Genomic DNA, 17468 nt, shown 5'->3' with positions numbered 1-17468 from the left:
ATCAGGCCCCCGCTGGGAGATCGTTGGTCGCTGAATAAAGGCCCCGTCACACATAGCGACGCTGCAGCGATACCGACAACTATCCGGATCGCTGCAGCGTCGCTGTTTGGTCGCTGGAGAGCTGTCACACAGACCGCTCTCCAGCGACCAACGATCCCGAGGTCCCCGGTAACCAGGGTAAACATCGGGTAACTAAGCGCAGGGCCGCGCTTAGTAACCCGATGTTTACCCTGGTTACCATCGTTAAAGTAAAAAAAACAAACACTACATACTTACCTACCGCTGTCTGTCCTCGGCGCTGTGCTTCTCTGGTCTGGCTGTGAGCAAGCAGAGCGGTGACGTCACCGCTCTGCTTTCCGGCTGACCGGCGCTCACAGCCAGACCAGAGAAGCAGAGCGCCGAGGACAGACAGCTGTAGGTAAGTATGTAGTGTTTGTTTTTTTTACTTTAACGATGGTAACCAGGGTAAACATCGGGTTACTAAGCGCGGCCCTGCGCTTAGTTACCCGATGTTTACCCTGGTTACCGGCATCGTTGATCGCTGGAGAGCGGTCTGTGTGACAGCTCTCCAGCGACCAAACAGCGACGCTGCAGCGATCCGGATCGTTGTCGGTATCGCTGCAGCGTCGCTTAATGTGAAGGGGCCTTTAGTGGATCTATTTTTGTCTACAAATAATTACAACATTGATACGGTTTGCTTTCCTTAACCTCTGTGTTGCACCATCAATGTTGACTGCAGAATAAATTAACTAAGGATTGATCAGTAACGTTATTCTGAAGGTCCAAAGGAAGAGTTTGTAATTACCGGTATTTTATCTGTCTTTTTGTGAGCTACTATCAGCTGATTAATGGATACAGACAGTATACTCGTTGCTCGGGTTTTCCCAACCATGCTCAGGTGTCCTCCGAGTATTTCAGCATGCTTGGAGACTTAGCTTTTGTGGAAGCAGCTGCATGATTTGCGGCTGCTAGACAGCCTGAATACATGTGGGGATTCCCTAACAGGAAATCCCCACATGTATTCAGGCTGTCTAGCAGCCGCAAATCAAGCAGCTGCGTCGACAAAAACGAAATACTCGGAGACCGCATGCTCGGAGAAACCCGAGTTATGAGCATACTCGCTCATCACTAGTACAGACCACATTAAAGGGAACCTGTCACCTCAAATTGGCTGGATATTGAAATGAGTTTTTACCGGTCCGATGGGCGGCATTTCCTCTTCATTTCTCCACCCCGTCCGTCCCTGTTGTCCGCAATATGTTAGTGAATTTGAGTATGTGAGCGCCATAGTTGGCACGTGTGCAATGCACTCTTTGGTGGCGCACGTGCAGTATGCTTTGCCCAACTGCGGGCAGAGCCAAAAAGCATTACTGCGCATGCGCCCGCGTACTATGTCCCGCAACACAGCTAAATACGGTACTTCTGGGACATAGTGCGCCGGTACATGCACATTAATGCTTTTTGGCTTTGCCCGCAGTTGGGCAAAGCATACTGCGCGTGTAGACAACAGGGACGGACGGGGTGGAGAAATGAAGAGGAAATGCCGCCCATCGGACCGGTAAAAACCTCATTTCAATATCCCGCCAATTTGAGGTGACAAGTTCCCTTTAAAGTGTAACATGCAAAAAAAGTCAAATAGTGCATAATTTTAAATTGAACTAATGTGAAAAAAATGATGTTTAGCCCCAAACACATGCATTTATGTAAAAAATAAATAAATACAAAATATTGTAACCAAAGGAAGACATCCCCTTTAATTGTGATCCCGCAGGAAGAAGTGGGAAAAGTTCAGGTGCTGCGGAGTAATCAGTGGAAGCGAAGCAAGACTCAAAAGTTAAAAAGTTTGCTCTATGGTTCATAGTATTGTAGTTACCGCACGGTCTGGCGGTAATATTGCCCTTTAAGGATTTTACCAGAAATGTCAGCAAAACTCTGCTTTGCGCTGCGGGTGAGGAGGACATTACTCCTCGATGTGGAATATACATTCGTGTTTTTGAGGTTCTGACAAGCAAAGAAAGAAAACAAATTGCAGTTATGTGCAGATCTTCTTTGGCATTTTCCTGTTGAGCGTTAGAGACGCTCGTTATCACCTTCCGCAGAACACTTTTCTCTGCATCTATATTTAAATTGCGACGTGTCAGCTTTGCACATTTGCTGTTACTTAGACACTTCAGCTTCACCCGCTATGATTACTGTGGAAGTATTGTGGCGGTAATAATGAGCATACGGCTCCGGGTGCAAAGTTTGCTTTTAAGTCATCTTTCAGTGCTGGAACTATTTGGGGTGCAGAGATGGTAGATGCAACCAGAGCCTGGAGTCTGAGGTGCGGACAGGGGTGCAAACTAGGCAACAACGTTTCATAAGAACATGACTTTTTTTTTCATAAATGGCAGATGGTGGGTGAGAGGGCTCAGGGATAGATTCTGCACTGACACCCAGGAACTTTGTGTTTCACTTTGCTAGACTTTCAGCGATATAGTCCTTCATGGCCTGCCTCTCTGGCGCAGTGTGTCATGACTCTGTTGTCATATTACCTGGGGCCAGGGTCTCCTTCCCTGTCCCTAATGCTAGGGGTGCCCTAGCTATCTCTGCTCCCCGGATTTCTTCTGATGGTGAAGATGCCAGGGCTACGTACCTGAATCAGCTCTATATCTGCCCTCTTCCCACATCCAGGGAAGTGGGGAGTAAGGGTAAGGCTACGTTCACATTAGCGTTCCGCTAATGTGCGTCGCTGTTGCGTCGGCGACGCAGCGGCGACGCAGCGGCGACGCGCCCCTATGTTTAACATAGGGGACGCGTGCGTTTTTTTGGTTGCATTTTTCGACACGTGCGTCGTTTCCGACGCTAGTGTCGGACACAAGAAAATGCAACAAGTTGCGTTTTTCGTGCGTCCGATTTTCGTCAAAAAACGACGCACGCGTCGCAAAACGCAGCGTTTTTGCGCGCGTTTTGCGCGCGTTTTTTGTGCGTCGTGCGTTGCGTCGCCGACGCACCGGCGCGCAACGCTAATGTGAACGTAGCCTAAGGTCACATTAGGCATTTTTTCAGCATTTTCGTTTCTGCAGCAAATCCTGATCTTTTGGCAGGAAAGAAGCTGTGCAAAAAAAGCATGTTTCCATAGTTTTTCTTGTGTTTTTTTTTTTTTTGTGCTGCGGTTTTGGCATGTTAGATTTGTCTCTTGTGCATGCTGATAAAGTTTAGTGTTGAAAAAAGTTCTATTCTATTGAATCGGGTTTTGGCACAAAAAAACACAGCAAAACCTAATACCTGCATTTTTGTGTGTTTTTTTTTTCAGCACTTTTTTTCACCACCCATTTATTTTAATGGCTCTGTAGGGCCCCATTCCAGGAAACTCTGGGGGTCCCAGCAGTTAGACCCTCATGAAACAGTGAATAATGCCTTATCCTATCAATATGGGATACATTTCAATATTAGGGATACCTTTTTAAGTGGATAACAATCTATTCTGACCAATAAAAAGTGAGGAATAATGGAAGTAATTGATAAGAAACTTTTTTACTGGATTTTCAATTAAACATTATAGTAATTTGTGCAAATATCTTTATTGCCCGCCATGGTGACAAATATGCATCACTGGTCATTTGAGGGTTAACACTTTTATTATAGAGTTATTACAGCGCGTCGGCCGCGGTCTCCACATCATGTCCTCTTTTGTCAAAGCCCGATATAATCAAAGACAAGATCCTGACTATCTATTCCATGAAGCCTCCATCAAAGCCGCACACAGAACGGCTTCCTAGGAAGATTTTACATTGTAAATGTGGGAACGTCTCTTCTCCTAAATCAAACGTCTCTTCTCCTTCTCGTGTTCTATTTTCCTCTGATGTCAGCCAGTTATGCCACCAACCCCCTTTTTGTACCAGGGATCAGCATTTTCTAGCAGCTATTGCATTTAGTCGCAGAGCCCCCCCAGATTTTTTAGGAATTCCTAGCCCCTGCATTCTCCGCCCTGTAAGTAGTCTCTATGCCTTGCCAGTTAAAGGGGATGGCAGAGTGCTCTGGTCCTAATCATGGAGGTCAACAGAGCACCATGTCATCCGAAAGTGGCCGATGAATGTAACATTCCCCTTCATCCTTATTTAGGATAGGAAACCCTCCTGGTGGGTGACAAAATCTGTAAAAGGTGTAATACTTGCCAAGAGGATTCGCAACCATTTTATTTTTAAAGGGATCCTATCATAATGAACAAGGTACCAGATCTACAGGTTATAGAGCAGAAGGAGCTGAGCTGAATGATATATTGATGTACAGGATGGGAAAAATTCAGTATAACTTGTATTCTAGTCATTTCATTTTCTGCAGATTGTGGGTTTAGGAGTCCAGTGGGCGGGTCTAATCGGTGATTGACAGAATTCCTCCTGTGTGCTAGAAGAGAGTGCTATAATCAATACGTAAGGCCTCCCACTGGACTCCTAAGCTAAAGTATTCAGTGCATTTACTGAACATACATTTCAGGAGGCCAACATTTCGGACTTTAGAATAATTTTTCAAGCTGATGTTATAAAGTATTCTAATTTATTGAGATAATGACTTTTGGGTTTTCACTGGCTGTAAGCCATAATCATCAACATTAGCAGAAATAAACACCTGAAATAGATCACTGTGTGTGTAAAGACTCTATAGAATATATGAGATTCATTTTTTCTTTTGAAGAACTGAAATAAATGAACGTTTTGATGATACTGTAATTTGGTGAGAAGCCCCTGTATATTGGTATGGAATTTTTTGCAGCATTGTTTTGCTACTTTTTTTTTTCTATCTGCAGCAAAAAGGCTGCATTTAACACTACCAGCAAAGCGAATTAAATTTCTAAAATCTCACGCACACACTTTTTTTTTCCTTGATTTTTTTTTTTAGCTGCTGGGCGTTTTTTAAATCTGCAGCATGTGAATTTGTTCAATGTTTTTGCAGTGAATGGGAAAACGCAAGTAAAAGCAAATCAAAATCATGACAAAAACTAGAGTATTTTGCGCTGCGTTTTCCCGTCAAAACACTCTGGTTTTTGCCGTAGAAAAAAATAACTGCAAATGTGAACATTCCCTAAACAAATCTATGTAGGATGCTTTCACACTGCGTTCAGGCACCTGTTCAGTGGTCCCGTCGGGGCTTATGTCAGGACCCCCCTCAAAGCGGGATTTGGGCGTATGCGCCGATGGGGCCATAGACTATAATGGTGCTGACTGAGTGAATGTGCGCTCTGCATTATTTTCGGGAGGGTGCACCTACTGGAGTCCCGACAAGGCCACTGAACGGGAGCCTGAACGCAGAATGACAGAGCCCCATCTATCTATCTTTACTATTAGGCTAGGTTCCCATTGCGTTAATGGGTTAGTGCTAACGGACAGCGTTGCACGGCAAAAATGTCGCAATTAACGCCCTGCAACGGGTCCATTAGCGCACCCATTGACAGCAATGTTATTTCTGCCTGTAGCGCATCGCTAGCGCGCGCCATTTTCGGCACGCGCTAGCGATGTGCCGTTCTTTTGTGACGGACCTCGGACGCTGCTTGCAGCGTCTGAGGCGCGTCCAAGGTCCGTCCCTCGCTACCGCAGATTGGGGATCTGCGCTAGCGGGGAAGGCAAACGCGGCCACAAAATAAACATTGCGTTAGCGCAATCCGCACGCGCTATGCGTTTAACGAATTGCCCTAACGCAATGGGAACCTAGCCTTAGGCCGGGGTCTAATGCAAGAAACTCACGCGAGTCTCTCACATCAATACCCGGCACTTGGGACCGGAGCGTGCGGCTGCATAGAAATACAAGTAGCTGAACGCTCCAGTCCCGAGTACCGGCGGCAGTGCCGGGTATTGATGTGAGAGACTCGCGCGAGCTTCTTGCATTGCACATGCAAGTGTGACCCCGGCCTTAAGGACATTTCCACCTTACAGGGATCCTGTCCCGTCAGCACAGTGTCTCATCTGTGGGCAGAATGTTATCATTTCTGCTCTTTCTGGGCTTAGGAGTCCAGTGGGCGGTCCTAATCAGTTACAGAGGTCTCTGAAGGCTGTCAGTCACTGTCAAGACCGCCCACTGGACTGTATACAAATGATATTGATTACATATTTTGCCATCCATTTCCCAGAGAAGCTTGTGACCACCGTAAGCTCCACTGTGCAGCCTTTTCCAGGGATTTTTATTCTTTACGGATGGAAGAAACCGAACTGAGTATCCTCAACATAGAACTGTTCTGAAAGTGAAACTCTGCATTGTGTTATCAATGGCGTCAGCACCGGGAAACCTGCGGAGACCCCGGGACCCACCGAACTCAGGGTACAGCCACCTAGGAAAATGACAATGTGTATAGATGGGAGCCTGTCAGCAAGCAGTATAGCGCTGATGACTGTTACCATGGTGACCAATGTTACAGGATTGGAGCAGAACTTTCAATTGTTATACACTTTATTTAGTTTTTTTTTAAACCTTTTAAGCTTTTCATAAAAGTAAAACCACTTTAAATGGACTTCAAAAGAAAAAAAATGGCAGTGACGACACCAGTCTGGTGACTGAGGTGACTGTTTATTGACTACGATGGTCAGCAGTCCAATCACTGTGCGAAACTACAATTACCGACAAGCATTGCTGAGAATTTTTGTAGGATACGCCCCCCGCCACGCCCTTGGCATGATGGGAGATGTATTTTTTTCCACACCAGTCTTGTAGCTTAACATACCCCGCCCCCTTATTGTCGTCACTTCCGGCCGGGGCGCGCGAAGTTTGAATGACGTCATGTGGCTGATTTTCTGACGCAGCCGCATCTCAGAGGGATCCCGTCACCGGAAAGAACAGACAGCGTGAGTGTGACGTCAGAGCGACACTTTTCTGGCTTCCTGGAGCCTCCGCTTGTCTAACTCCAAGCAACGACACTGCTGCTGGTTGTAGTTCTCTGGCAGCTGGAGAGACCGGAGCTGCAGATAAATGGAACAGATAGTGGAAATGGGGGCGCAGGGACGGGGGTGTCAGGATAAGGGGGCAGTGGTGTCATGTGGGGGGGGGGACGGGGGTGTCAGGATAAGGGGCAGTGGTGTCATGAGGGGGGACGGGGGTGTCAGGATAAGGGGCAGTGGTGTCATGAGGGGGGGGGGACGGGGGTGTCAGGATAAGGGGCAGTGGTGTCATGAGGGGGTGTCAGGATAAGGGGCAGTGGTGTCATGAGGGGGGACGGGGGTGTCAGGATAAGGGGCAGTGGTGTCATGAGGGGGGACGGGGGTGTCAGGATAAGGGGCAGTGGTGTCATGAGGGGGGACGGGGGTGTCAGGATAAGGGGCAGTGGTGTCATGAGGGGGGGACGGGGGTGTCAGGATAAGGGGCAGTGGTGTCATGAGGGGGGGACGGGGGTGTCAGGATAAGGGGCAGTGGTGTCATGAGGGGGGACGGGGGTGTCAGGATAAGGGGCAGTGGTGTCATGAGGGGGGACGGGGGTGTCAGGATAAGGGGCAGTGGTGTCATGAGGGGGGGGACGGGGGTGTCAGGATAAGGGGCAGTGGTGTCATGAGGGGGTGTCAGGATAAGGGGCAGTGGTGTCATGAGGGGGGGGGACGGGGGTGTCAGGATAAGGGGCAGTGGTGTCATGAGGGGGTGTCAGGATAAGGGGCAGTGGTGTCATGAGGGGGGACGGGGGTGTCAGGATAAGGGGCAGTGGTGTCATGAGGGGGGACGGGGGTGTCAGGATAAGGGGCAGTGGTGTCATGAGGGGGGGACGGGGGTGTCAGGATAAGGGGCAGTGGTGTCATGAGGGGGGACGGGGGTGTCAGGATAAGGGGCAGTGGTGTCATGAGGGGGGGACGGGGGTGTCAGGATAAGGGGCAGTGGTGTCATGAGGGGGGGACGGGGGTGTCAGGATAAGGGGCAGTGGTGTCATGAGGGGGGACGGGGGTGTCAGGATAAGGGGCAGTGGTGTCATGAGGGGGGGACGGGGGTGTCAGGATAAGGGGCAGTGGTGTCATGAGGGGGGACGGGGGTGTCAGGATAAGGGGCAGTGGTGTCATGAGGGGGGGACGGGGGTGTCAGGATAAGGGGCAGTGGTGTCATGAGGGGGGACGGGGGTGTCAGGATAAGGGGCAGTGGTGTCATGAGGGGGTGTCAGGATAAGGGGCAGTGGTGTCATGAGGGGGGACGGGGGTGTCAGGATAAGGGGCAGTGGTGTCATGAGGGGGGGGGACGGGGGTGTCAGGATAAGGGGCAGTGGTGTCATGAGGGGGTGTCAGGATAAGGGGCAGTGGTGTCATGAGGGGGGGGGACGGGGGTGTCAGGATAAGGGGCAGTGGTGTCATGAGGGGGTGTCAGGATAAGGGGCAGTGGTGTCATGAGGGGGGACGGGGGTGTCAGGATAAGGGGCAGTGGTGTCATGAGGGGGGACGGGGGTGTCAGGATAAGGGGCAGTGGTGTCATGAGGGGGGACGGGGGTGTCAGGATAAGGGGCAGTGGTGTCATGAGGGGGTGTCAGGATAAGGGGCAGTGTTGTCATGAGGGGGGGGACGGGGGTGTCAGGATAAGGAGCAGTGGTGTCATGAGGGGGGATGGGGGTGTCAGGATAAGGGGCAGTGGTGTCATGAGGGGGTGTCAGGATAAGGGGCAGTGGTGTCATGAGGGGGTGTCAGGATAAGGGGCAGTGGTGTCATGAGGGGGGACGGGGGTGTCAGGATAAGGGGCAGTGGTGTCATGAGGGGGTGTCAGGATAAGGGGCAGTGTTGTCATGAGGGGGGGGACGGGGGTGTCAGGATAAGGAGCAGTGGTGTCATGAGGGGGGATGGGGGTGTCAGGATAAGGGGCAGTGGTGTCATGAGGGGGTGTCAGGATAAGGGGCAGTGTTGTCATGAGTGGGGGGGACGGGGGTGTCAGGATAAGGGGCAGTGGTGTCATGAGGGGGTGTCAGGATAAGGGGCAGTGGTGTCATGAGGGGGTGTCAGGATAAGGGGCAGTGGTGTCATGAGGGGGAGGACGGGGGTGTCAGGATAAGGGGCAGTGGTGTCATGAGGGGGTGTCAGGATAAGGGGCAGTGGTGTCATGAGGGGGTGTCAGGATAAGGGGCAGTGGTGTCATGAGGGGGTGTCAGGATAAGGGGCAGTGGTGTCATGAGGGGGAGGACGGGGGTGTCAGGATAAGGGGCAGTGGTGTCATGAGGGGGTGTCAGGATAAGGGGAAGTGGTGTCATGAGGGGGAGGACGGGGGTGTCAGGATAAGGGGCAGTGGTGTCATGAGGGGGTGTCAGGATAAGGGGCAGTGGTGTCATGAGGGGGAGGACGGGGGTGTCAGGATAAGGGGCAGTGGTGTCATGAGGGGGTGTCAGGATAAGGGGCAGTGGTGTCATGGGGTGTCAGGATAAGGGGCAGTGGTGTCGTGGGGGAGGACGGGGTGTCAGGATAAGGGGCAGTGGTGTCATGAGGGGGGAGGACGGGGGTGTCAGGATAAGGGGCAGTGGTGTCATGAGGGGGGGACGGGGGTGTCAGGATAAGGGGCAGTGGTGTCATGAGGGGGTGTCAGGATAAGGGGCAGTGGTGTCATGAGGGGGGAGGACGGGGGTGTCAGGATAAGGGGCAGTGGTGTCATGAGGGGGTGTCAGGATAAGGGGCAGTGGTGTCATGAGGGGGTGTCAGGATAAGGGGCAGTGGTGTCATGAGGGGGAGGACGGGGGTGTCAGGATAAGGGGCAGTGGTGTCATGAGGGGGAGGATGGGGGTGTCAGGATAAGGGGCAGTGGTGTCATGAGGGGGAGGACGGGGGTGTCAAAAGACAGGGCGCATTCATAGGGTTGTCAGGAAAGGAGCCAGGGGTGCGGGAGAGGAGGGAATGTGGGTGTCAGTAGACAGGCTTCAGGAACGGGGTTGTTGGGAGACGGGGTGCAGAGACGGGGGTTGTTGGGAGACGGGGTGCAGAGACGGGGGTTGTCGGGAGACGGGGTGCAGAGACGGGGGTTGTCGGGAGACGGGGTGCAGAGACGGGGGTTGTCGGGAGACGGGGTGCAGAGAGTGGGTTGACGGGAGACGGGGTGCAGAGAGTGGGTTGTCGGGAGACGGGGTGCAGAGAGTGGGTTGTCGGGAGACGGGGGCTGTCGGGAAATGGGGTGCAGAGATGGGTTCTGTCGGGAGACTGGGTGCAGAGACGGGGGTTGTCGGGAGACCGGGTGCAGAGAGGGGGGGCTGTCGGGAAATGGGGTACAGAGAGGGGGGCTGTCGGGAAATGGGGTGCAGAGACGGTGGGTGGTTGGGAGACGGTGGGTGGTTGGGAGACGGTGGGTGGTTGGGAGACGGTGGGTGGTTGGGAGACGGTGGGTGGTCGGGAGACGGTGGGTGGTCGGGAGACGGTGGGTGGTCGGGAGACGGTGGGTGGTCGGGAGACGGTGGGTGGTCGGGAGACGGTGGGTGGTCGGGAGACGGGGCGTAGAGACATTGGTTGCCGGGAGATGGGGCCTCCCGGACTGGGTTGTCGGTTATTTGGCGCACAGATTTTTATCTTTGAGCATGATCAGTTTTGTTCTCTTCAGTTGTTTGGAGCTCCAGGTTCACACTCTTTGCCGCTTACATACTGTTGGTAACGTTCCAAGATCTCTGCTGGTTATCAGTGAATTGAACTTTGCTTCCATACTGTGGGTGAAATCCTAAATAAACTGAACTTTACCGCATCCTCAATTTTTTTTTTTTTTGAGTATTGTTCAAACATCTTCCTGTATTCTCTATCCTCACCAGACTTGCAGTGTTGGTGCATAGATGAAAAAACATTTCCATGCTGTTGAGCAGTACGATCTTGGTTCTCCCAATGATTCTGTTGTGAGAATCCTCAAAACATAACGAACATAGGGCAGCCCCAAGATGAAGCCGCTTGGCGAAACCCAGTGACGGGCCAGGACTGGCGTTCCACTTTTTTGTATAAGCTTTATCTTCCTTGGGTCTTGCGCGTGTGATAACCCCTTTCCCTTGGATGACGGCCACTGCCCCATGGTCAGTTATATTTTGGGGTTTCTGACACTGGAGACGTTGGGAGGGTGAAGATCTTACAACCTTTGAACATCAGTGCTGTTTCCTGAAGCGTCTCCCTCTTTAAAAGCTTTGCAGGTCGCCCACCTGGAAAAGATGTGTGCACGTTCCCCAACGGGGCAGAAGGGCGCCACGTGTTTCCTAGTTGGTGGAAACCTGTCCACAATTCTGTTCCGTCTTGGGTTCAGAGTGAAACGTTTCCATTCACTGACAGACAACTGATCTTGTTCTTGAGAATGGTGAAAAATGGAAACAAAAGTTGCATGTGATATATAATGTCATGTTAATATTATGGGGGGTTTACAAGTGGGGGATCTTCCTTTTATTAGTCCTCACACAGGGCAGCCCCCTACAGTCCTGGCTTTGGGATCTTGATGTGGTGTAGCAGCTTGTGTTGTCACATTGTATCTCTGGCTGTTATCCATCATCTGATCACAGGTTGGCTACGTTACCTTCTCACTTGGCTCATCATCCAGCTCTCTGACAGCCGTAGGCGGAAGCGCAGCTTTATGTGCAGGAGCAGGTTTCTAGTTTAAATATATTGTCTCCTCCATATGCTGTCAATATCGTCAGAATTGTCATTGAAAAATAAAACTGCAGTAAAAGAGCAAAATACTGGAAATATTTTACAGTCTACAAAAATAGATAAAAACTAATCACATTACTGATCCTGTACTGATCCAAGTTACATCCTGCTTTATACCCCAGAGCTGCACTCACTATTCTGCTGGTGGAGTCACTCTGTACATAAATTACATTACTGATCCTGAGTTACACTCTGTATTATACTCCAGAGCTGCACTCACTATTCTGCTGGTGTAGTCACTGTGTACATAAATTACATTACTGATCCTGAGTTACATCCTGTATTATACTCCAGAGCTGCACTCACTATTCTGCTGGTGCAGTCGCTCTGTACATACATTACATTACTGATCCTGTACTGATCCTGAGTTACATCCTGTATTATACCCCAGAGCTGCACTCACTATTCTGCTGGTGCAGTCACTGTGTATATACATTACATTACTGATCCTGAGTTACATCCTGTATTATACTCCAGAACTGCACTCACTATTCTGCTGGTGCAGTCACTGTGTACATACATTACATTAGTGATCCTGAGTTACACCCTGTATTATACTCCAGAGCTGCACTCCTTATTCTGCTGGTGCAGTCACTATGTACATACATTACATTACTGATCCTGTATAATACCCCAGAGCTGCACTCACTATTCTGCTGGTGCAGTCACTGTGTACATACATTACATTACTGATCCTGAGTTACATCCTGTATTATACTCCAGAGCTGCACTCACTATTCTGCTGGTGCAGTCACTGTGTACATACATTACATTAGTGATCCTGAGTTACACCCTGTATTATACTCCAGAGCTGCACTCCTTATTCTGCTGGTGCAGTCACTATGTACATACATTACATTACTGATCCTGTATAATACCCCAGAGCTGCACTCACTATTCTGCTGGTGCAGTCACTGTGTACATACATTACATTACATAACTGATCCTGAGTTACCTCCTCTATTATGCTCCAGAGCTGCACTCACTATTCTGCTGGTGCAGTCACTGTGTACACACATTACCGATCCTGAGTTACAGTGTACTGATTGCACCAGCAGAATAGTGAGTGCAGCTCTGGAGTATAATACAGATGTAATTCAGGCATGTAATTAATGTTATATTAGTGGGGTCCAGCTCTCAGCGCCCCCACATCTCCACATTCTGTATGGCAGACATATTGCCTCTCCACTCGCTCAGGTGGTGACGTGCTCCCTGCGGTGGCAGCGCCTGCGTTCTGCACCGTCCCTCGCCTTTGTGGCTTGCTCCGGCACCGCAGAGGTTAATGCAATCACTAACTTAAATGTCATTTTCTCGTCAGCATCTTTCTGTGAGATGTAACGGGAATGGAATCACTCGGGTTCAGCGCTGAGGTTTAGTGAAGTATTTTTAGCAGCAGCCATTGCAGGAGGACGGTCCCCGGTAGATTCCGGCGGGGGGTTGGCAGCTATTAACCGCCTCTCTCTACCTATGATAATGAGCAGCGCTTGATTATAATGTCCGTTTTAGAATTCATCTTCCAATTCCTCCTTGACTTTCGTTTGGGGAGAGAAACGTGAAAAGATGGATTCATCTCTCAGAAAACAATCCCTCAAGAGGCCAATTTATTTTCCTCCAGCGGAAATGTATTCACTGGTAATGTTGTGAATAGAGAGTGGCGCAGCTATTTCTGAATGGCTTTGCACAGGAGCGGAGGCGCCAATGGAAATGGCTCATGTAGAAGTCGCTCCACACCTGTCGGAGCTTGGGTCTCAGGGCCTGTTCACATCACAAGCTTTCCCGGCGTGCACGCTAATGGGCGCCCTATTATAAGAGTCATTTTAGCCTCCATCTGGGCTATTTGTGCACACAGGTGACAAGGTACCAATGTTGGGAGTCTTGAAAATGGAGCTGACGCTAAGACATGTATATACTTTCCGTATTTCATATTTGACCCCAGGTTTATACAGGGCCCAGTGGGACCTTCTTCGCTTTTGATTTTTCCTCCTCTCCCTCCAAGAACCCTAACTTTTTTTTTTAAATTTTTCGTCCTCTAAAGGTAACTCAGGGCTTGTTGTTGTGCCTTGACAATTCCATCAGCTCCCTATTTCCAACCGCTTAGGTGCCGCTATCACAAATGACAGCGTCATCTTAGGGGTTAGTCTGATGCAGTTGGAGCTAGTGCAGATCGCAGCAGCTGGTAGGCTCAGGTGCCGGCTGTACAACAGCTTGCACATAGCCAAAGGAAATGTGGGCCCCCAGGTGCAGAGGACCCTGGTTTGTCATGTGCTGCTGCTGCTCTTGTATGCCTCAAACTGTAATGCCCCTTTAAGCTTTATTTATTTACCCTCAGAATTGGTCGTATCTGACAGCCTGAGCCTCAGGCGACTGCTGTGAAAAAACTGACCGCACTCCGACCATGGAAAAAATTGCCACGTGCATTCATTTCTTCCTCATTTTGGATGCACAAAAAAAAAAAAAAAATCAGATCCCATACAAATATTCCCTATAAAATCTGACTTTTATGAACATGTGGCAATTTTTTATTTTTTTGTTTAACAAAGAGAATAGACTGCAGACAAATGACAAATACAGATGAAAATCGGATTACTCTTTTTCTACACTTGTGTAGCCTTAAGTATAGCAGCTGGGAGATGAAAGGAGCGAGACAAATCTGGACATCATGGAGAGGAGAGAAAGCATGTACAGTCGCAGAAAGGGCAGAGAAAGCAAGCTGTAGAAAAAGAAGAAAACATCTAGCATATGAGGGTTCTGATTGGTTCCTTCTTCCCCTTTTTAAGATTTTGGCTTTTGGTAAATATTTTCTTATTGTTTAGGAACATGTGGCTTATTGCGTGGATTTAGGCTCGTGCTCGGCTCACATAATCGCTATGTTTCCACTGTCATGGCAGACCCCTATCTGCTCTTCTGACCAATATCACTACAAGGGGCTGTTTAACTTTTCCATTAGACCTGGGATCTTCTGGATTCCGAAGAAAAAAAAAAAAAAAAAATTACTGCATTATATATACGATAATTAATTTGCAAATTTAAAGGGAATGTGTCATTAAGTTTCTCATTATGATACTGCTGTCAGATAATTATGTCCTTGCTCTTTACTGACGAACCATTCCATGCGCCCCTGCAGTCCGCGATACCTCTAAAAGTGGACTTCATCCACTGCTCTCCTTCATTGTACTCTGCACCAAATAATCCGATGGGAGTGTAAGGACCAACACACACATATATATATATATATGTTGTTATTATTATGTTTTTGAATTGCTTTTTTTACCCTGTTGGGGTCTGTACGTGTGAGGTCATCACATCGGAGAACGCTCTGCACTGACATCCATTAGTCGCAGCTGCTGTTCTTTTCTGGTTTATGCTGTTTTATGTAAATCTTCTTATTTCTCGCTGTCACATTGATTTTGACAATGATCTAATCCAATCGAACCAGGCATGAGCCGATTTACTAATGAGCCAGGACCTGGAGGCCGGGGGTCGTGAGAAGATAATTATCGCTGGTTACATGTGCTTATAATTACAGATGAGATTCTGCACTCGGGTGCACTAAAAGAACAATTGGCAGTAGGCAATATTAATGGCGCTGCAGGGGTAAATCCTGATGATGGCTTCCCTGCAGGACTGTGGAGTCCGGTATAAAATGGACTCGCTCCTAACATGCAATATATTGGCTTCAGCAGTTCAGGGCAGTTTGTGCTGTAAATGTTTCCGTAAGAATTTGGGAAAGATATGAAATATCCTACAAATGTCTGTTCTGTTCCTGATCTGGGGATCTCGGCTTTTAGTTGAGATGAATCTCTGCTGCACTTTACCTACATGCTCAGTAGGGGGCAGTGCTGTGGAGTCAGGAGTCCGAGGTTTGACTTGGGCCCCTTTCACACATCAGTTTTTTGCCATCAGTCGCAATCCGTCGAATTTTGAAAAAAAAAAAAAAAATGGATCCGGCGACTGATGCTGCCGGATCCATTTTTTTCTCATAGACTTGTATTAGCGACGGATTGCCTCATGTTTTATCCGTCGTTCGCTGGATCCGTCGAAAATTGTTTGTCCAGTGGCCGGAGACAACGGACAAAGTAACGTTTATTGTGTCCGTTGAAAAAACAGGTCCGTCGCCATCCGTCGTTTGCTCGACTGGAAGCCTATAGGCGCCGGATCTGTCAAATGACGGAGTCCGCTGACGGATTACGTTTTTTTTCAACTGAGCATGCTCCGATTTTTTTTTTAGGATCCAAGTAGCCAGATCCGCTAGTCGGATCCGTCGCATCAGTTTTTCACAATCTGCAACGGAACCTTCATGCCAACGGATTGTGACTGATGGCAAAAAACTGATGTGTGAAAGGGGCCTTACCTACTCCACAGCCCTGCTTCCCTGACAGCAAGCAGAGATCTTGAAAACAGACATTAGTTACAGAACTTTTGAATATGTTGATTATATTGTCTCAGCTTCTTAAAAAAGCCTAAAAATGCTAAGTGCTTAGATAAACAAGCAGCTTTGCAATTTACTTTATAAAAAACAAAGTGTTTTCTTTTATTGTGTGTTCAGTTTGTTGCCTTGTTACCAGCCACCTCTGCAGTCCATCAGCGGTGGCTGGTTTCCCAGGGAAGAAGCGCAGCACATACAAACTTTTTGCTATATCTTCCTTGAAGCTGGCCGGATCTCTGTATCTTCTAGTTGCTTTCTGCAATGCTTAGGCCACGTTCACACCTTCAGTATTTGGTCAGTATTTTACATCAGTATTTGTAGCCAAAATCAGGAGTGGAACGATCAGAGGAAAAGTATAATAGAAACATATTCACCACTTCTGCATTTATCACCCACTCCTGGTATTAGCTACAAATACTGATGTAAAATACTGACCAAATACTGAAGGTAAGGTGTGAACTTGGCCTTAGGTTGGGCCAGCGCTTCAGTCCTGCTGCCGACCCGAACTGTCAATCTTCAGAATGCGCCGCCCCCCCAACAAACAGAAAGCCGAGATTCATGGGGGAAGACCACTCGCAACAACATATTTTAGCTTCATTTACATGAAACTGCAAATGTTTTACCATTCCTTTTAATTTAAGTTTGTTTCTGATTTATTTTAGGTGAAAAATGGGAAAGTCGAGGACAAAAGAAAAAAATCCCCCTGAGGATGCGGCCGACAAATTATCAACCCTTCCTGAAAAACTCCGAGAGCGGCTGCTCCCTTTTCAGAGGGAAGGAGTGGTGTTCGCTCTGCAGAGACAAGGAAGGTAAGAAGATCGTCATCCTCCATATTTGGGAAATCTGGGGTCTTTGTGACGTTTAGGGCTCGTTCACACGATGCAGACTTCCCGTGGATCGCACCGCTTTAGTAATGACAAGATGGCGCAGGTTTCCCGGGGCTCGCGTGGGACACGATCAGGGTTTTCAATCGATTAATGTTTTTCTTCAGTGACGGCAAATTAAGATCTTGATAATGTTAAGGGGTTAAATCGACGTATACTGGACAAGGGGCAAATTTTATTAAAGGGTCTCTATGAAAAAAAATAAAATAAAAATAACGTTGGTTTAAAAAACAAAAAAAAGTGTTAATTAGGCCCTTAAATTAGGCCCGAAATATAAATAAATGATAACATAGAAGGAAGCATATTTGGTATCACATTTTATATTATTACTTTTTTTGCTAAATTAAAAACTACCATTCAACAAAAAAAAAACAAAAACCCAATGCTTACATGGACCCAATATTGACAAAAAGTCTGACCATGGAAAAGAATACAATAAAGGTACCTTCTCACACAACGATTTCGTTAAGGATATTGTTGCAACGTCACGCTTTTTGTGACGTAGCAACGATCCCGCTAACGATCTCGTTATGTGTGACAGCGACCAACGATTACGCCCCTGCTGGGAGATCGTTGGTTGCT

At 48.4% G+C, this 17468-nt stretch overlaps 1 protein-coding gene across 1 annotated transcript in view; it reads left to right on the top strand.

Annotated features, from left to right (window-relative positions):
• Window positions 1-6714: 6714 nt before the first annotated feature.
• Window positions 6715-17468, top strand: part of ZRANB3 (zinc finger RANBP2-type containing 3) — a 182395-nt gene continuing 171641 nt past the window's right edge. The window contains exons 1-2 of the mRNA XM_069732850.1: window positions 6715-6812; window positions 16665-16811. Coding sequence (XP_069588951.1) covers window positions 16672-16811 — 140 coding nt within the window. The 5' untranslated portion in view covers window positions 6715-6812; window positions 16665-16671. The remainder of the gene's footprint in view (window positions 6813-16664; window positions 16812-17468) is intronic.

This window comes from Ranitomeya imitator, chromosome 7 (assembly GCF_032444005.1).
Source record: "Ranitomeya imitator isolate aRanImi1 chromosome 7, aRanImi1.pri, whole genome shotgun sequence".
NCBI classification, from domain to species: Eukaryota; Metazoa; Chordata; class Amphibia; order Anura; family Dendrobatidae; genus Ranitomeya; species Ranitomeya imitator.
Note: the sequence above shows the minus strand (reverse complement) of the source record. Positions and strands in the feature narration are given on the sequence as shown.